This window comes from Euprymna scolopes, chromosome 22 (assembly GCF_053919585.1).
Source record: "Euprymna scolopes isolate OS-2025 chromosome 22, ASM5391958v1, whole genome shotgun sequence".
NCBI lineage: Eukaryota > Metazoa > Mollusca > Cephalopoda > Sepiida > Sepiolidae > Euprymna > Euprymna scolopes.
In genome coordinates, this window is record NC_136503.1 from 98,447,937 (window position 1) to 98,470,115 (window position 22,179).

A 22,179-nucleotide genomic window follows, 5' to 3' on the forward strand; every position below is an offset into this window, starting at 1 on the left:
AGAGATAGAAAGAGAGATAGAAAGAGGAGGATAGAAAGAGAGATAGAAAGAAGAGGATAGAAAGAGAGATAGAAAGAGAGATAGAAAGAGGAGGATAGAAAGAGGAGGATAGAAAGAGAGATAGAAAGAGAGATAGAAAGAGAGATAGAAAGAGGAGGATAGAAAGAGAGATAGAAAGAGAGATAGAAAGAGAGATAGAAAGAGGAGGATAGAAAGAGAGATAGAAAGAGGAGGATAGAAAGAGAGATAGAAAGAGAGATAGAAAGAGGAGGATAGAAAGAGAGATAGAAAGAGGAGGATAGAAAGAGAGATAGAAAGAGGAGGATAGAAAGAGAGATAGAAAGAGAGATAGAAAGAGGAGGATAGAAAGAGGAGGATAGAAAGAGGAGGATAGAAAGAGAGATAGAAAGAGGATGATAGAAAGAGAGATAGAAAGAGGAGGATAGAAAGAGGAGGATAGAAAGAGAGATAGAAAGAGAGATAGAAAGAGGAGGATAGAAAGAGAGATAGAAAGAGAGATAGAAAGAGAGATAGAAAGAGGAGGATAGAAAGAGAGATAGAAAGAGGAGGATAGAAAGAGAGATAGAAAGAGAGATAGAAAGAGGAGGATAGAAAGAGAGATAGAAAGAGAGATAGAAAGAGGAGGATAGAAAGAGAGATAGAAAGAGGAGGATAGAAAGAGAGATAGAAAGAGGAGGATAGAAAGAGGAGGATAGAAAGAGAGATAGAAAGAGAGATAGAAAGAGGAGGATAGAAAGAGGAGGATAGAAAGAGAGATAGAAAGAGAGATAGAAAGAGAGATAGAAAGAGGAGGATAGAAAGAGAGATAGAAAGAGAGATAGAAAGAGAGATAGAAAGAGGAGGATAGAAAGAGAGATAGAAAGAGGAGGATAGAAAGAGAGATAGAAAGAGAGATAGAAAGAGGAGGATAGAAAGAGAGATAGAAAGAGAGATAGAAAGAGGAGGATAGAAAGAGAGATAGAAAGAGAGGTAGAAAGAGGAGGATAGAAAGAGAGATAGAAAGAGAGATAGAAAGAGGAGGATAGAAAGAGAGATAGAAAGAGGAGGATAGAAAGAGAGATAGAAAGAGAGATAGAAAGAGGAGGATAGAAAGAGAGATAGAAAGAGGAGGATAGAAAGAGAGATAGAAAGAGGAGGATAGAAAGAGAGATAGAAAGAGGAGGATAGAAAGAGAGAAAGAAAGAGGAGGATAGAAAGAGAGATAGAAAGAGAGATAGAAAGAGGAGGATAGAAAGAGAGATAGAAAGAGGAGGATAGAAAGAGAGATAGAAAGAGGAGGATAGAAAGAGGAGGATAGAAAGAGAGATAGAAAGAGAGATAGAAAGAAGAGGATAGAAAGAGAGATAGAAAGAGAGATAGAAAGAGAGATAGAAAGAGGAGGATAGAAAGAGAGATAGAAAGAGGATGATAGAAAGAGAGATAGAAAGAGGAGGATAGAAAGAGAGATAGAAAGAGGAGGATAGAAAGAGAGATAGAAAGAGAGATAGAAAGAGGAGGATAGAAAGAGAGATAGAAAGAGGAGGATAGAAAGAGAGATAGAAAGAGGAGGATAGAAAGAGGAGGATAGAAAGAGAGATAGAAAGAGAAGGATAGAAAGAGGAGGATAGAAAGAGAGATAGAAAGAGAGATAGAGATAATCAAGTCAACAAGATGGTAATAGAACAGGAATGATTTATTCAGACAATGATCGTCTCGTAGGCCGAAAGGTTAAAGAAGACGAAAAAGACTTAAATGTGACAGACTGACAAACAGACCACAAGCCATCTAAAGATTGAAAAGAAAAAAAGAAAGAAATTGACTTACTGTAAAAGTTGGTAATACCATTCTCGTAATCTCTCCCAGTGTGAATCCGTCAGATATTCAAGCTGAAATGTTACATAAGAACAAATGACAACGGGTACATCTTGTTAAGATGGATGACATTGTAGAGAGTGCTTAGGTGATGACGAAATGTTTGGCGGAGATGGCCATTTCTGAATAGGGATCGCTGCATCTGTATTCATTTGACTAGGTTTGCTTGAGATAAAGAAGGAAAAAAGGGACACTAGAGTTTTAGTTTAAAAGGCAAAGATCTTCTCTAAGTAAAGACCATCTATAAATAATAATAAACAAGTTTTAGGAGTATGCATGCTCTGATTTTCAGATTTAAGGCCATCATCGTGAGGGGTACTGGTTGAAGAAAGGAAAAAAGGTACGTGTCTTAAAATCTCCATATATGTAGCACACACACACACACACACACACACACACACACACACACACACACACACACACACACACACACACACTCATGCAAAGACAGACGATCAACGGTCATCTCATTGTTGCACACACACCACACAAATTATATAAGCCCGGTATGCAACAAAACAACAAAAATCAGCAAAGGGAATAACTCACTTCTTTTTCGTCCATGTCAACATCCATATTTTCTTTGCTTCGAATAAATGATTCGCATTGTTTAAATGCTTGAATTACGGCCAACACTGGAACTTGAGGCGGCTTCTTCGGGGTTCCAGCTGAATGGGAGAAAAGAACAATATATTGTATTTCTCTTGCATTTGGTTCACCGGGTATATTTCATTTCAAAAGTTATATAATTTTTTTATACCTTGATTATAATCATTAGCTTTTGTTGTTTTCGGAGACTTTCGTTGCCAAATCAAATTATTCGCAGAAGAAAACTTAGTTATTCGTATTATCTGGATTCATCTGACTACTGTTCTCATCTTGAGTGTGATTTTCACAACGTTTCGGTCGATGTAACCTCCGACCTTCTTCAGGTGTATCTTGTCCAACTCAGGAATATTTCTGTCAAACTTGGGTATTTGGACGCAATTTCGAGCAGAACCCTTTATTTACTTCACGGAGGTAGATTGTTCTTGTTCCATCAGTCATGACTCCTAAGTAATTTCGGTCACCCACACTAAGGATTGAACTGTTAAAAACAGCGTTTGCGTGTTTATTTATTCATTATTTATTTAATCGTTTTCTTTTACTTTGTTTTCTTTTTACTGTTTCTTGTTACTTTTACTACTAAGCGTACTTTTAAGTTTACTTTTATGAGTCTGTGTTCTTACATATATGGGTGTGTGTGTGTATGTGTGTGTGTGTGAGTGTGTATGTGTGTGTGTGAGTGTGTATGTGTGTGTGTGTGTGAGTGTGTATGTGTGTGTGTGAGTGTGTATGTGTGTGTGTGTGTGTGAGTGTGTATGTGTGTGTGTGAGTGTGTATGTGAGTGTGTGTGTGTGAGTGTGTATGTGTGTGTGAGTGTGTATGTGTGTGTATGTGTGTGTGTGAGTGTGTATGTGTGTGTGTGAGTGTGTATGTGTGTGAGTGTGTATGTGTGTGTGAGTGTGTATGTGAGTGTGTGTGTGTGAGTGTGTATGTGTGTGTGTGTGTGAGTGTGTATGTGTGTGTGTGTGAGTGTGTATGTGTGTGTGTGAGTGTGTATGTGTGTGTGAGTGTGTATGTGTGTGTGTGTGTGAGTGTGTATGTGTGTGTGTGAGTGTGTATGTGTGTGTGTGTGTGAGTGTGTATGTGTGTGTGTGAGTGTGTATGTGAGTGTGTGTGTGTGCGTGTGTATGTGTGTGTGTGAGTGTGTATGTGTGTGTGTGTGAGTGTGTATGTGTGTGTGTGAGTGTGTATGTGTGTGAGTGTGTATGTGTGTGTGTGAGTGTGTATGTGAGTGTGTGTGTGTGAGTGTGTATGTGTGTGTGTGTGAGTGTGTGTGAGTGTGTATGTGTGTGTGTGTGTGTATGTGTGTGTGTGAGTGTGTATGTGTGTATGTGTGTGTGTGTGAGTGTGTATGTGTGTGTGTGTGTGTGTGTGTGTGTGTGTGTGTGTGTGTGTGTGTGTGTGTGTGTGTGTGTGTGTGTGTTCTCATCCTTACACAATTCTTTTGCCTTGGAAGTCCTCGAGACGTGTATGTGCAAATGTACAATGGGTACATACCGGGTTGCCTTGGCCAGCGGATGATACCTTCTGGTCGCTGGTCTGCCATCTCGTTGGGGAGTGGTCACTGCAGACAGATTCATTAATGACAACAAGATGGACTGAAGCTCCAAGGTTGCTGCGAAGAAAGTGGGCTCTCTCTACCGTGCTAGAAATTACTTATGCCTGAAAGTATGCTGTACCTCTATAAGGCCACCATTCGCCCATGTATGGAGTATTGCTGTCACATTTGGGCTGGTGCATCTGCTGCTTGTCTCTCACCCCTGGACAGGGGTCAAAAGAGAGTCGCCAACCTGATAGGCCCTGAACTGTCATCTAAGCTTCAGCCTCTGTCCTATCGACGAGATGTTGCATCCCTCTGCCTGTTCTACAAATACTTTAATGGTGAATGCTCTGAAGAACTGCAAACACTTGTACCTCCTCGATGTAACTACCCCCGACAAGCAACTAAGTCCCATCCCTTTACAGTAGAGATCCCTAGGCGTAAGAAAGCCTTTTACTCCAATAGTTTCTTCCCCTGAACTGCAAGTCTTTGGAACTCCCTCCCGGGGTACTGCTTTCCCAACTGTACTGGTATGCAGAAGTTCATGTGAACGAACATCTTTCTACTCATCTCCCTTCATAATGCCCCCGTAAATTGTCCCCGATAGTAGCCCCCTACTTCAAAGTGGCACTGTGCCTTGTTTGGGGTGAAGATTGAATAATAATAATAATAAAAAAAAAATTTGACTCCTAGAGAATGAAAAAAAATTTTCTAAATTTTAGACATTTTTCATCCAGGGCAACACCGATGAAGGAACTACCAACTTTGTTGGAATTTGTTTTATCATTTTTTATTTTCAGCCGGACATACACACATACACACAGACACACATGTACATGGACGACTGTCCTCTATATTATAGATGATATAAATATTATAAAATATTATAGATAAAATATCATAAATGAAATATTATTAAAAAATATTATAGATGAAATATTATAAAATGTTATAAAATACATAAAATGTTATAAAATACCCGTGACTCGTTGGGTCAGTATGTTATATCTATCTATCTATCTATACTCCTATAAATTCGTTTTTCTTTTGTGTGTATTGATATTCATATTAAAAAAACCCTTTTCTATCTATTTAAAAAGAAAATACAATTTTCTTATGTATGGGTTATGAAATTGCATTCCCTAGCAAAAGATCTAACTAATTTGCATATTCTTTTAAACATTCATTTTAATTGATTCCCTATTAGTTGCTTCATCTTTAGTTAACTATTACGTGTCATTATATCTATGCAAATATTCTACATGATTTATACTTGTATAATATTTGCGTAAAAAGTTTATAGTAAACACAAAATTGTTTCTATATATATTTATGTATACGTATATATTTTTGTTGAACAAATTTTGACTACCAAACTCCTCCCAGAGTTTTTGGTCTACAGACATGAAACTTCGTATATAAGGTATTTGAATCCATGCAAAACTTTATATTTGGGTTTTAGCCCGGAAAAATCGGTGGAAAAGTGTGAAAATTAAAAAAATGAAATTTGCCAGGTGAAGGTCGAACGCCGGCATTACGAATGCATAATGTAGTAGCTATTGGTTCATGTTTTAATTTTTAGCCTTGCAGTAAACATGTTTTAATAGCCCAGACATTTACAGCAGAGGAAAAATAACTCCTGAGCTGAACGTTTTGGTTTTGATTCTCGGTGGTGGCACATGAGTCTTTTTTTTTTTAATACTTTTTAAATCATTACTATATATTGCATCCAATCTATCTATCTATCTATCTATCTATCTATCTATCTATCTATCTATCTATGAAAGTGAACGTGTCTGTGTGTCTGTTTGTCTGTCTGTCTGTGTGTCTGTGTACATTTCCCTACGCAATAACTCCGTCAATTTTTAGTCTACAGACTCGAAATTTGATATACAGGGTACTGAGATTTGGGAACTCTACCAAACTCCTCCGACAATTTTGGGTCTAAACACTTGAAATTTTAGATATAGGTTCCTTGGACATGGATCTAACTTAATAACTTGATTTGAGCCCAAAACAATAAATGTTAAGGGGTCATAATAGGGGTCAAAGCTAAAAAAGTTGACCGTTTTTTTTTGTTTTGTTTTTTTTGCTCAGCATACACCTCCAAACACCCGGGCAACGCCGGGCCGAAATGCTAGTATATCTATAAAAGTGAACGTGTCTGTGTGTCTGTCTGCCTGTCTGTGTGTCTGTGTACATTTCTCTACGCAATAACTCTGTCAATTTTCAGTCTGCAGGCTCGAAATTTTATATACAGGGTACTGAGATTTGCGAAACTCTATATGATTGGTTTTCGGCCAGACATTTGGCTGTTAAGGGGTCAAGGTTCAACGATTTGACCTTTGAGAACTCTACCAAACTCCTCCGAGAATTTTTGGGTCTAAACACTTGAAATTTTAAATATAGGTTCCTTGGACATGGATCTAACTTAATAACTCTATTTGAGCCCAAAGCAATAAATTTTAAGGGGTCAAATTTTAAAAGATTGCCCTTTTTTTTTTTTGCTCAGCATACACCTCCAAACACCCGGGCAACGCCGGGCACCCATGCTAGTTAGCTATGGAATTAATGTATGAGCGTGACACTTGTGACGTATAGAAAATAGTTGTTTGTGACATAACAGAAACATTTCTATGAAAGTATATTAAAATGAAAAAAGAATATAGATATTATAATTTCTATGAATCGTTCTGTTTATAATTGTTTATTTTTGAAAAAATCTTACAGCCATTGAATTATAAGTGGTTTGCCATACTTATAGGTAAATGTGCACTGAAGAGATACCATAATACTTAAAATTAAATTCAAATTTTGATATATCTTTTTAAATGAAATTGTTAGTTGAAAGTACAGAATAGTTAAAAACACTCTCCCCATGTTAAGAATGGCTTTTTAAATAAAAAATGAAAATAAAATGTAACTTTTTGTTCATTTATTTTAAACAAACATTCATGACCCATTGGGTCAAATATTTAATTTATATGTTAATAATAAGGTCAATAAAACTAATTAAGACAACGCGCAAATGAACGATGTAAAAAAAAGGGAAAAAGTATTAACAATTGTTTATTTGGATAATTTAAATGTGAAAAAAAAACAATTGGGGCGCTGAAAACGTACACAGTAAAACAACACGTTTTATTGTCGAGTTGATTATTTACACTGTTATGGGTTTATGTTTATGTACACATGCGCAACCGGAAGTTGTAAACCGGATGTTTGAGTTTAATAATTATATAGATTTATAACTTAGAATATTGCAGCATTAAGAATTGATTATAGGTTATAAATTTAATGTTTTAAAAAATTCAGTTTTAACAACTAGTCCTTTACTTTTCCATGTATAAGCTTAACCATATTACTTTTCATGCTCGCATTTTTCTATTGTAATCCATGATTTTTCCAGGCTTCCAGTAAATTCACTTATTCTTTGTTTAATTTCAGTCTTATTTTTTTGCCCCCATAAACATAACATACACATATGTAATAACAATGTACGGCACTCGTCTGCTTTCAATAAAATCCCCCCAATTATCTCCTTTTCATGCTTTCATTAGATTATAGATGATATATTATAAATATTATAAAATGTTATAGATGATATATTATAAAATATTATAAAATAGTATAGATGATATATTATAAAATATTATAAAATATTATAAATGATATATTATAAAATATTATAAAATATTATAAATGATATATTATAATATTATAAAATATTATAGATGATATATTATAAATATTATAAAATATTATATATATATATATGATGATTGTCAGACGAGTGCCACTCCCTCAGACACTTAAATCCATGAGCCCAAAAATGACTTCCATTCGCCACAGGACCCTTTTAATAGACAAATGCCTGAGGGAGTGGCTGTACACAGATAATGCTACAGAGTCTTAGCTTTGTACGCCAGCTAAGTCTCTCTCTCGGTTCAAAATGTTGAGATCCAGCAACAAGCAAGAGCAAGATAGCCAGCAACAAGTTAAACTTCAGACCAGCCCAATGCGAGTAATGGTCTCCCGCTTTCTGGTTTTTTAAATCAGAGATTTGCTTCTCCTACAAAGGTTGCCTTCACCACAGCTTACGGGAACCCTCTCCACCCCAACACACACATACATACACGCAAACACACACGGTGCTATTTGGCCGTTGACCTTGAAAAAGCGTTCATTCGCCCTTTGGAATGTCTTGTTTTTAATCCTTCAGAGAGACTAGCCACCCTCCTCACCAAACAAGTCTGGTGGGCGAACCAGTTTAGTCACTGGTGACCCGACCATGAGGCAGGTAGTACTGGCTTACATGTTACCAGTAGCATATAAAATGACCTGACACACACACACACACACACACACACACACACACACACACACACACATATATATATATATACATACATATATATATATATATATATATATATATATATATATATATATATATCATAGAAAATTCTTATTATTGAAAATTTATTAAAATTTTCAAAAAGAAACAAATTTATAAGGAAGGTGTACAAAATTTTAATTATCCGACAAGGAGTACAAATAAACAAGAAAGATTTTATTCCACGGAGTTTCGAAAAATGCAGTTCTTGTCATCAGAGGAAAGAGGTTTGCAAAAAATATAAAATAAAATTTACAGGTTAATGCATTGAAAGAAACTACAAATATGAAATTAATTTCTATACTTTCTGATGATATTTCCTAATGTGTTTAGTGCTAGATTCATTTCTTTGCTAATTGTTTGATAGCGGCTTTCGGGCCTTGATAAGTGGTGACTCCTTTGAAAAAAAAATACTGTTATACCGGGCTTCCTTGAACAGAGGAATTTACACCGATTAGCACTATAAATAGCGCTAGTAATTCCAACACCAGTGAGAGAGATGCGACTGCACTTCAACTGCTAGCCGAGCGCTGAGCAGATATACACGCTTTCCTATCTTTGTACATTATTGTTAATACACTTGTTCCTTAACCGAACCTCGACTTGATTGTTCTTATTTTCATTGTTCTTCAACAACACAACAAATCCCTTGATCTTCTTTTGTGGCGTTCAATGATTCTATTCCATATATTTTGGGATAATCTTTCAGTTTTTAACTCTTGAATTGCAGAATACATATCAAAGAATCAGATGATTAATATCACTATCTTGTTAACAATTTGTGCTTCTCTGATTGGTCAGAGATAGCATTCCAATACTATCAAAAATTTGGATATTCGAAGCCTTCTAAAATACAAAGTTTCAATTGGAAATTTGAAAAACGTGTCATGTATCCAGTATTTTTCCATAGGATAATTTGAAATTTTGATATAGGAAATGGATTCAAACCACAAATTTTTATTTTTCCTTCCACATACAATTAAAACAACTTGGCGAAATATTATTTAACAAATGTCAAGCAAATAGCAAACATAAATTAGAGTTATAACAAACAAAAAACAACATGTTTCCAATACTTATGAGTATCACTGCGTAAATATATATATATATATATATATATATATATATATATATATATATATATATATATATATATATATATATATATATATATATATATATATATATTATTTGAGGGTAAACAGTTACATATGGTCGCTACAAATAGCCATCTGTTTTAGTCAATGAGACTTTCTCATGCGACCCGGAACCTCTCGACGCCACAAAGAAAAATGGAAAAAATTGAAAGAAATTAAAAAAAAGAAAGAAAAAAGAAAAAGAGAGCACTTAAAAAAAAACATGATATATATATATATATATATATATATATATATATATATATATATATATATATTTATATTTAATTTTTTATATATATATATATATATTTCATGCTTTTTTAAGTGATCTCTTTTTCTTTTTTTTGTTTTTAATTTCTTTCAATTTTTTGTTTTTAATTTCTTTCAATTTTTTTGTTTTTAATTTCTTTCAATTTTTTTTTGTTTTTAATTTCTTTCAATTTTTTTGTTTTTAATTTCTTTCAATTTTTTTTTTGTTTTTAATTTCTTTCAATTTTTTTGTTTTTAATTTCTTTCAATTTTTTTTTGTTTTTAATTTCTTTCAAATTTTTTGTTTTTAATTTCTTTCAATTTTTTTGTTTTTAATTTCTTTCAATTTTTTTTTGTTTTTAATTTCTTTCAATTTTTTTGTTTTTAATTTCTTTCAATTTTTTTTTTGTTTTTAATTTCTTTCAATTTTTTTTTTGTTTTTAATTTCTTTCAATTTTTTTGTTTTTAATTTCTTTCAATTTTTTTTTGTTTTTAATTTCTTTCAAATTTTTTGTTTTTAATTTCTTTCAATTTTTTTGTTTTTAATTTCTTTCAATTTTTTTTTGTTTTTAATTTCTTTCAATTTTTTTGTTTTTAATTTCTTTCAATTTTTTTTTGTTTTTAATTTCTTTCAAATTTTTTTTTGTTTTTAATTTCTTTCAATTTTTTTTTGTTTTTAATTTCTTTCAATTTTTTCTCTTATTCATAGATCATCGTATAACGATTAGATCACTGTCTGACTGACGTAAATGAAAATTTAAAATTAAAATGTTCAAATTCAACGTTATTGCACGCGGTTAATGGTAGCCGAATCGATGAGGTCTCCGCTAATCGAGCCAGAGATGTCTCGTGTTGCGGGGTTCAAATTGTTCGACTGGTATTAATCGTGACACCCTCCCTGCACTGAAGATTCCCGAAAGGATGAAACACTAGTGTCTGTAGGTATTTAATAATTATAGTTAAAAAATAATTATATATATATATATATTTATATTTAATAATTATAGTTAAAAAATAATTATATATATATATATATATATATATATATATATATATATATATATATATATATATATATATAATTATATAATTATTTTTTAACTATAATTATTAAATACCTACAGACACTAGTGTTTCATCCTTTCGGGAATCTTCAGTGCAGGGTGTCACGATTAATTAATGGGTGACCATTTGGGAATTCTAGGCGCTGTATGTGCTCTCCGCTTATCTCGGCATTGTTTCCAATCGTCCTGAACCTCCACTTGCCACTGGTATTCAACAATGTCGAATCAGGAGAGGTGTGGTTGGAGATTGCGCAACTCTTGCCACAAAAATTTCCCGCGCAGGCACCCTTACTGTGGGTATCCATAGTCTGTCAAGACTGAAAGAAGCCTTCATATATATATATATATATATATATATATATATATATATATATATATATATATATATATATATGAACAGAAATGAACATGATAATCAACTTACTTGCATCGTTTATCCTTTTCGCTTTTTTGTCTGAATCCGTGCTGCTTTTCTTGGCGGATGTCAACCCGTTTATGTTGTTGTCGACCACAATCTTTAAGATATTCACGCAGATGGTAAAGTTGAAATCGTCTGTTGAAAAAGGTAAACAGAAAATTTCAATCTAATATCATTGCGTCTTGATTTTAATCTCCAGGGTTCGTACAAATTTTCGATGTCCTTTTCAAAGCTTCTCAAATCCTTCTCCAGACAAAATTCAAGTTTTCACAACAAAATTTGGACTTCGTTTTACAATCCACAGTAATTCTAAAAAGTGATTTAAAAAAAAAAAATCAAAATATACAACAAATAAATGTTACCATAGGCAATAAAAGTTACTTTGCAACCTACCTGCATCATTTTTTTTTTTTGGTGTTTTAAGTAGTTTTAAATATTTTTTTTTATTTCATCTCAAATATTAACTTTCCTTACGGCTTTTAATTTCCAACCAAGATGGCTGCCGTCTTGTCCCTTTCTTTTTTTTTTTTTTTTACCGACCGTCATCATTTTAAATTTTTACAATTTTTTTTTTTTTTTTTTTTTTGAGAGTTGGGGTTGAGGAGAGAATTCACCATTAGAGAGTCCCGTCTGCGCAAGGAAAGTAGTTTTTTGTTTTTTTTAGAGGTGGGGGAGTCAATTTTATTTATACTATCAGCTATCTAAAAACAACAAGAAAATTAGTGGGGTAAGTAGAAAAATAACTTTATAGGTAGCATTTATTAATTGTATATTTGTTGGCTTCTCTGTTTCCCTAAATTCCCTAAAGGAAAAATTAAAATCAACACAAAAAATGTTTACCTATAAATTCACCCTTTTCTTCGTCGTGATTTAGTCGATAACATCGCGGAAAAAACATGTTGGGATCCATTTCATCAAACCAGTGGAGATTTCGTAAATTGACACATAAACCAACCTGAAAAGAGAGAGAGAGAGAGAAAGAGAGATAAATGTCGAGCAGAGAGAGAGAGAGAGAGACAGACAGACAGACGGATGGACGGACAGATAGGGAGATAGAAAAACAGAGACAGAGATGGACACAGAGAGACAGAAAGAGACAAAGATGATAAGAGAGGTAGAGGCTTGCTAAGCAAGAAGGATAACTCAAGTGTATAACCCTATCTTTTAAAAAAAAATTAAGTTGAGTGGGTAGAATGAGATTGCAGCCTCTTAACCTCTAATACGAAGAGAGAGAGAGAGAGATAGATAGAGAGAGAGAGAGAGAGAGAGAGAGAGAGAGAGAGAGAGAGAGAGAGAGAGAGAGATGTCAGTTAAATACATGCTTAAGCCAGAGACAAAGACAGAGGAGGGAAGAGGCAGTCGGAGACTAGCTACGGAAGGACGATAACTCAAGTTCATGACGATCTCCTTTAATTAGAAAAATTATGAAGTTAAATGGGCAGAAACTCCTGTGCAAACTCTTATGTTATCCAACCCTAATCCATAAGCCATAACCTCTCACTCCTAGCCCCTAACCACAAGCCCCAAAATAAGAGAGGTAAAAGAATTCTTCATTGTAAGAGTTTTTAGCAACCAAATAATTAAGAAATGGAATTGCTAAGAAAACTCCTAGTCTTTTAATACAAATAAACTTCAGTCTTTGTTTTGTCTCTGTTTAATTATATACGGGGACATTTTGACGATCATTTCATCAGCAAGGGGTGTAAGTTGTACGAGCCTTTTTCAAGTCTCACACAAAAACACACATTCACATTTCATACTATGTCATATACATACGCGCACACAAACATACGCGCCCACGTCCACACATGTACACATATTCACGTTCGCGCACCTACACTCACATTCACGTGTATATACACATGCGCTAACGCACACATATGTACTCACACACGCGCACACGAACGCACACATGGACGACGTCACTTCTGCTTTCTAAGGAAATATACATGCGCAAAACACCACCAGAAAGGAGTATAAAACAAAGAGACAAGCTGTTTCTAACCCTTTTTAGGACCAACTCTCGACGAGAGAGGTTGGCCTAACCAGCCGTCTCCCTTTCTGGAGGCGAACGCTCGCGCGCGTCAACACCCCTGCGACTATGTATGGGGCACGAGCTAACAGACCGTATGTACACATTCACACTCTTTCTCTCTCTATCTACTACTGGTCCCTGAGAACACCTTCGCGTAGCTGACTACTAACTGATGTCAACTCTCATATCCTCTTCTTTGTCTACACGCTGGACTATCATTCTCAATTTTCACAACAACACTTATTTTTCTTCCCACGCGCGAACAAACAATAGTGACCCGAACTTGAGACGAACACACATTTCCTTTTCTTTCTACAACACCAGTCGTGCAACGAACAGTGGTTACATACGCGCGGACATGAACACATGTTATAACTAAAACGTTCATTCTTTCAACAGCAAATAAACGACATCAATTGAGTCTTTGTTTCCTTCAATTCCATTCGTTTCATTATTTTCTTGTGGTGAGCTAGGGTATTATACTCTGGTCCGCAACAAAGTTCATCCCCCATCCCCTAAATTTTCATTGATTTTGCTTGGAGATCAATCTTCAACAACTAATACTTCGACAGACAGGCAGACACACATCGACATCTTTGCATTATATATATATATATATATATATATATATATATATATATATATATATATATATATATATATTACTTATAAATCAATCTGTTTTATAAGTAATAAAATATATTAAAAAAAATAATAATAAATTATATTTGTTTACGTCCAAACAAAATATGATCGATTCTCAAAGGAAAAAGATCTTCAAGGTTGAAGACGCTTATTAACCATAGTATCGTTTAAAAATCAACAACAACAACAACAACAATATATATATATATATATATATATATATATATATATATATATATATATATATATATATATATATATGTATGTTTCGGTCAGCCAGTTACAAGTAACTTTTTTTTTTTTAATTCCATTTTCACCCCAAACAAGGCACAGTGCCACTTTGAAGCAGGGGGCTACTATTAGGGAATTAATTAGCGGGGTCATTATGAAGAGAGAAGAGTAGAAATATGTTTGTTAACATTACATTTGAACTTCTGCATATCAGTGCAGTTGGGAAAGCAGAATCCCGGAAGGGAGTTCCAAAGACCCACAGTTCTGAGGAAGAAACTATTGGAGTAAAAGGCTTTCTTGCACCTAGGGATCTCGACTGTAAAGGGATGAGACTTAATAGCTTGTCGGGTTTGTCGGGGGTAGTTACGTCGGAGAGGTACAAGTGTTTGCAGTTCGTCAGAGCATTCACCATTAAAGTATTTGTAGAACAGGTAGAGGGATGCAACATCTCGTCGATGGGACAGAGGTTGAAGCCTAGATGACAGTTCAGGACCTATCAGGTTGGCGACTCTCTTTTGAACCCTGTCCAGGAGCGAGAGACAAGCAGCTGATGCACCAGCCCAGATGTGACAACAGTACTCCATACATGGGCGAATGGTTGCCTTATAGAGGTATAGGATACTGGCAGGCGTAAGTAGTTTTCTAGCACGGTAGAGGGAGCCAACCTTCCTTGCAGCAGCCTTGGCAATGCTCTCAATGTATCTATTCCAGTTCATATTCCCTGTAAACGTTAGGCCGAGGAGTTTAAAAGAAGTACTTTCAGGCAATGTGTTCTTGGCCATTGCTATTGGTGGTAGAGAAGGTTTCTTGTAGTTATTGAAGGAAACAAGCTTAGTCTTAGCAGCATGTAATGTGACCAACCATTTTTGTCCCCATTCCACTACGGGTTGGAGGTCATCCTCTAGTGTTTCTGCCATTTTCTTGGATATGTGTTCATTTGTTTTCCCCTCGTATCTGTTATAGAGAGTGGTGTCATCGGCAAATATACCCATCTCCGAAACAATATTATCAGGGAGGTCGTTTATGAATATCAGGAATAATAGAGGTCCAAGGATAGACCCCTGAGGTACTCCCGTATTTATGTCATATTGTTTGGATGTATGTCCGTCGAGGACAACTTTGATTTTTCTATTACTTAAGAAGGATTTAATTACATTATGAATTCTTCAAGTGATTCCATATGATCTAATTTTCCTTAGAAGACCATCGTGCCATACCCTGTCAAAAGCCTTAGATATATCAAGGGCCACCGCTCTACCCTCCCCTGTTTTATCCAATGAACGGTATATACGTTCAGAAATTACAGTTAAGATATCTGCTGTTGAACGGGCTTGCCTGAATCCATATTGTTTGTCAGTCAGGAGTTTAGCAGCTGTTAAGTGCTGGACTAGGGCTTGATTAACTAAGGACTCAAATATTTTGGCGAAAAGCGGGAGGAGGCTAATGGGGCGATAATTTAGTGGGTCAGTTCTTTCACCAGAATTCTTGAAGACTGGTACCACAGAGGCGGTTTTCCAGCAGTCGGGAAAACAAGATTCGTTAAGGCATTTATTGTAAAGTTTGGACAGAACTGGAGCAACCTCGGCAGAGCATTTTTTTAAAATGCTCATGAGTGTGTATCGACATATAAATGCTTATGTAAAACAAATAAAAAGTATATCCTGCCCTACTTCGGTATCGAGCACTCTTACATTAACATTGTCAAACTTCATTGGTTGTTTAATCCCCGGAAAATATTAACCTTGAATAATTATATATATATATATATATATATATATATATATATATATATATATATATATATATATATATATATTATTTAAATATTATTTATTAATTATTAATTAATAATTACTACGTGCATAAAAGTAAGTCATGTAAAAACATGTAAACAAAGTGCAAATAACTCCTTTCTTATAATAAAAACGCTCATATGTGTGTGTGTGTGTGTGTGTGTGTGTGTGTGTGTGTGTGTGTGTGCGTGTGTGTGTGTGTGTGTAATAGTTGATATGTGCGTATGAGTGTCGCCATTGGATAACAAAGAATGGTTGTTCTTCTTCTTCATCAATGCCAGCATCACATTAGCGACATAAACACGGATAAAAATCGCTCACACCTCAACATAAACAAAAAAAAAATAAATAAAAGTTTCAGAATCAGCATAATAGTGAAACGAACAATAGGGATTCATTTAACAATAAAAATAAATAATAACGATTTCCTTGGATTTTACTTGTGCAAATGGAAACTCAATTAACTTTCTTGGAGTTTACCGTCATTGGATTATTTACCTTTCACCAGACTATCCATTCACGTGTAATCACCTTTTTCTTCCCCATATTCCCTCTGCTCCACTTTTTGTTATCAAGTAAGATCTTTGATTTACTTGTTGTTTCATCAAATACTTTTGTATACAAAATCCGATCCCGCATTTGGCTAATTCCTACCCTCTGATGAGAAGGAAAGGATTTCTTCGAAACTCCGCAGATTAAGGACTATCCACTTATCAAGTGTTTCCTTTTCAGATTAAATATGTTTTTAACTCTTTTTCAAATTGTTTTTTAACATGTTTTATTAACTGTTTGCTCATATATATATATATATATATATATATATATATATATATATATATATATATATGACTACTTCATTTAACCACATAAATTAATATATTAATATACGAAAGTATAGATTTATGCATAAACTTTAAGTATTTACTTCGACAGTGCTCAATACATAGGTAGAGCTAGGTAGTAAGTCATCTATAAATATAAAAGCGAAAATGTGTGTATGTATGTATGTATGTATGTATGTATGTATATTCGCTTTTTGTGTATGTCCGAGAAAGGCTTTTCTCCGAGAAGCGATCAGTCGACTCACTTCTTAAAACTTTTTATATCACGTCTAAATGATAAAATCTACGAGTTAACAACGAGGGTCGCCTTTCTATTTAATTTGCTCGACTTTGAAAAGATAAATATTCAACATTTTTCGATCCCTGCATGTGCATTAAGTTTTTTTCGTATAATAAAAGCGAAACTAATGCTGGCGGCATTTATCCGGAAACGTCCGAATGCAATCATTTGATCAATGTGGAGTTTCTCCTTATATTGGACAATCCCCTTTAAATGGAGAACTGCTCCTCCCACCACCATCATCTTTGGGAAGCGAAAACTGCCCCGCATTAAAACAAAGTAAACAAACACCAAAAAGCTGCCCCGCAGTAAATAAAATACTGCCACGTCATCGTAACGCTCCTGTGATGACCTCATTAAACAGCTACCTGTCAATCAAACCTCTTTCACTCACTTTATAACCCTTAACTTAACACGTTAACCAATTTCTCTCACTCGTGGCCGAGATGGTTAAGTGGTTGGCTTTTGTTTCCACCTCCGCGCCAAAGATTCGGGGTTCAATCCTACCTTCCTACTAAAACACACCTCCAAACACCCGGGAAACGCCAGGTACCCCCCGCTAGTAAAATATATATGGCGATTAAGCTACACAGAATATTCCACGGAATCCTAGCGTAGATGAAACGCGGAATATTCTGTGTCGCTTAATCGCCATATATATTTTATAACTTTCTCTCTCTCTCTCTCTCTTTATATATACATATATATATATATATATATATATATATATATATATATATATAATCCTCAGACTGTGAGAGAATATATAATTACTAGCAGGGGTGCCCGGCGTTGCTCGGGTGTTTGGAGGTGTATGCTGTGCAAAAAAAGCAAAAAAACAAAAAAAATGGTTAATTTTTTAAAACTTTGACCCCTATTATGACCCCTTAAAATTTATAGTTTCGGGCTCAAATCACTTTATTAAGTTAGATCCAGGTTCAAGGAACCTATATCTAAAATTTCAAGTGTCTAGACCCAAAATTGTCGGAGGAGTTTGGTAGAGTTCTTAAAGGTCAAATCGTTGAAATTTGACCCCTTAACAGCCAAATTTCTGGCTGACACCCGTCACATCGATTTTCCCAAATCTCAGTACCCGGTATTTCAAATGTCGAGTCTATAGACTAAAAATTGACAGAGTTATTGCGTAGGGAAATGTACACAGACACACAGACACACAGACAGACAGACAGACAGACACGTTCACTTTTATAGATATATAGATTTCCACAGTCAGTATAAGTAGTATTTTTATATTACATTTCCTACATGCTATTGAGATTTCATAATAAATATTTCAATGGTAAAATAAAAACAGTAAATAGCACATATCGCGGAATAAATGAGCCCTAAAATATGTAAAATGTTCTTTTCACAAAAACTGCTGGCATCATGCCAATGAAATTATTCCTCTTCTTGGTTATATGCATTATGTGGATTTTACGGACTACTGTTCTATTTATGAGTGTCAGCTTCATAAGATATGAGTAAATGTTTCGTTTCAAAGCTTTCAGATGCATCTTCTTGAACATGGAAATAATTATATAATCTCTCACATTCTGAAAATTCTATTACTGATTGCTCGCAAGGTTAGCTCGTCGTAGCGGCATCGTCCTTACGAGTATAAAATTCCTACTTGTGAAACGTCAGCTTTGGTTATAGCTAGCTGGTTTGATATTACTTCTCTTGTTCGGTATGAGGTTCATTCCATTGTCGGGTCTATGCCACGAGTTGCTTGATGTGTGTGTGGTGTGTTTGCTCAGTAGAGTGCCCGCCTAGCATGCAAGGGTTTCAAATCTGAATGTGTCTGACTGATGAGCCCAAATGAGGGCGAAATTCGAGTCTTGGATTCCTGGTTTTTGGCTTTCTTGGTTCTTGTGAGCTGCGATGTTGTCTGGCTGTGGAAATATATATATATATATATATATATATATATATATATATATATATATATATATATATATATATATGATTGGAAAATAACTCCCTATTATTAAGTGCTTAGTGAAATATAATTCTTACAAGAAATGAATATGAAAAAGTGAGGTTTTATTTAGAATTCTGTTGCAATCCTTTACTTGTATAAGAGCCAAATACGCCGTAAAATAAAGTATTGTGGTACTTCTGCAGTTTAAAGCCCGTTTTTCCATGAGTCTCGCTTGGCAACGCCCGGCAAACAATGAAAACTGCCGGATTATACCTGGTGAGCAAAAAGATACGCGAGCGAGCCGATGGTAAAAATTGGAAGGAAAAAAAAAAGAAAGGACAGAAAAGGGCAAAAGTATCATTGTACTTCTTCAAGCAACAAGTCTTGGGACAAGGAAAGAAAATGAATAATGCCAGGCTGTAGTATAAACAATCTCCCCATGTTAAGAACGACTTTCGGAATAAACATCCCCAACTCTTTTTCTGGACGCACAAGCTTGCGCACAAATCCTTAACATGTACATGTTGAGAGTGATTATTCCGAAAGCCGTTCTTAACATGGGGAAGTTGGGGATGTTTCATACTATGCTTGGTTACGTCATAAAAAAAATACCAAAATAACTTTCCATAAACAAACAAAACAAGAATATATTTGTTCACTAATTCAAAGAAACAAAACTTTTATTAACCCCCCCCCCTCAAAAAAAAATACAATAAAAACACAGTTGCCATAAAATAAATAAAACAGTAAAATTTATGAAATTATTACGGTAGGTTGTTTGTTTTATTTTCTTTCTTTTTTGTTCGTTTTTTCTTAACTTCTGTTTGCTTGGTATAATCCGGCGGTTTCTGTCGTTCGCTAGGCGTTGAAGAACGTGACTCACGGAAAAACTGGCTTTAAACTGCAGAAGTATCCAGTATTGTTGTTACATCTGGGCAGGATCTGATCAAAGTACCCTATCCTGCCTTGACAGAATTCAAAATCGGTTTAGAAATCTAGTAGATGATGTCCTTTTCTCCTCTCTTCACCCTCTCTCTCTCTCTCTCTCTCTCTCTCTCTCTCACACACACACACACACACACACACATGCAAGAGACGTTGCGAGCCTGACTCTACTCTATCGTTATTTTATCGGAAGTGCTCGTCTGAGCTCCAATTTATGGTCCTCCCCTGCCAAACTTTCATAAAAGCACTTGTCTAGCTACAGTCACTAACAACAATTTTCCTTACTCTCTATCTGCCTAAATTTAAACACAGATTCCATGAACAAAACTTCTATCTGCCCGCCTGTAGAACTCTGTTCCGCTGGACTGCTTCCTAACTAACAACAGCATAGTCATGTTCAAGTTCAATGTAAACAAGTTCTTGATATCCCGCCCCTTACATAATCAAATTCAATGCAAATTTCCACCACTAACAATCACTAAGTTCCTATCTCAGTCACCTTACACTCATTAACCCTTAGCCTCGAGTGGCCTTCGGGCCTTGATAAGCAGTGATTCCCTTGTAAAAACATAAACATTTAGAATATAAAAATTGATGATCGAAATCGATTTTACCTTTGTTGTGAAAGCAGATGACCGCGAGAAGTGGTTGACCATTTGGAATTTGGTAAGCGATCGATAATCCACCAAATCTCGTCGAAGAACCCAAAAAAGTGCCGGAGGGAGATTGCGTACCATGCGTGACTGACAAATAAAAGAGTAGAAACAAATGGACTCATCCATGGAATCATCGATTTAAAACAAAAAATGCGCAAGATTTAAAGAAAGAGAAGAGAAGGTATTGTACAGGTGACCTTGCTTCCCCCCACCTCCAATCCAATGGTATCACCCATGGAATTGTCAATAAAATTCATTTATTTCTGTGATCCAACTACATTTAATTTTGTCTTAATCATCAGTAGGGCTGCGACAGTAGAATATTCTTTTCATTCTTTGGACTCTCGGGTATATATCCAACACAGTTAGACACACATAATCAACCGAGAACCACATCATTCTATATAAAAACATGTAAGATATTAACGGATATATACTCAAGTGTCAAAACAATGAAAAGAATATGCTGTTGTCACAGCCCTAATCATCAGCAATCTATTACACACTTGATCTCCCCCTCCAAAAAATGGAATCACCCATGCAATTGTCAACAAAATTCAGTTATTTCTGTGATTCAACTACATTTAATTTTGCCTTAATAATCAGCAAACTATTGCACAGGCGACCCCCACTGCGAAAAAAAAAAAAATGGAATCACCCATGGATTTGTCAATAAAATTCATTATCATTTCTGTGATCCAACTATCTTTGGTACAAATAATTTTGCTTTAACTGTCAACAAAGTATTGCACAGGCGATCCCCTCCCAAGAAAATGGAATCATCCAGAAATTGTTCATAAATTTCGCAATCATTTCTGCGATGCTACATTTGGTTACGTCAATTTAATTTTACAGTTGGGGTGAGTAAGACAAGTCGATAATTACTATTGGATCATTTCTAACAGCATAAACATGGCAGCACACCGGGTCTCGTTGAATTACCAAAGTTAAGCAACATTGAACCTGGTCAGTACCAGACGGGTGACCGCTTGGGAATACCAAGTGCTGTATGTGGGAGGACGTCTACACTTCCCTTCAAGAACTGCAAAAACCTGACGTTGTCATCTACCCTTGACTAGGATGTACATGAGACTGGGGACCGCTTGCGATTTTGAGGTCCCCTTGACACTTACTCTTTCACAGGAAGCTGGTTAAACCCACTTAGGATGATTATCTCTGGCATACATATACAGCACCCACACAAATTCTCAATCCCTTTTGAAACCTATGACGTTACGCCCATTGCTATCAATTTTCACAGCTGAGTATTGAGTAAAACTAATTTTGAGTTTATGGTGTTGTCCTTGCCCGTGGCTATTTCAGTATTTGGAAGCGTGGCATTGTGTATGTGTGTGCGTTGGTTTACCTTATTCTTGTTAGTGCCTGACTCTGGTTAGTGTGTCAAAATGCATGAATAAGATAAAGAAAGATTGATTTTTGAGTCATTGAGTCCTTCCACCTCCCTTGGCCCAAAGATGCGGCTGGTGAAGTCTACTTTTACATGCATGTGTTACTGTTGAGGGTTTGAAACGATTTTCCTTGGT

The 22,179-nt window shown here is 35.2% G+C and overlaps 1 protein-coding gene across 5 annotated transcripts in view; it reads right to left on the minus strand.

Annotated features, from left to right (window-relative positions):
• Positions 1–22,179, minus strand: part of LOC145243564 (tubulin tyrosine ligase 3-like) — a 186,472-nt gene that overhangs the window by 66,597 nt on the left and 97,696 nt on the right. For all 5 annotated transcript variants that reach the window (XM_080106547.1, XM_080106543.1, XM_080106545.1 and 2 more), the window contains 5 exons: positions 20,594–20,722; positions 12,125–12,239; positions 11,291–11,419; positions 2,422–2,540; positions 1,825–1,886 (listed from right to left, as the gene is read on the minus strand). In XM_080106547.1, the coding sequence (XP_079962673.1) occupies positions 1,825–1,886; positions 2,422–2,540; positions 11,291–11,419; positions 12,125–12,239; positions 20,594–20,722 (554 nt within the window). The remainder of the gene's footprint in view (positions 1–1,824; positions 1,887–2,421; positions 2,541–11,290; positions 11,420–12,124; positions 12,240–20,593; positions 20,723–22,179) is intronic.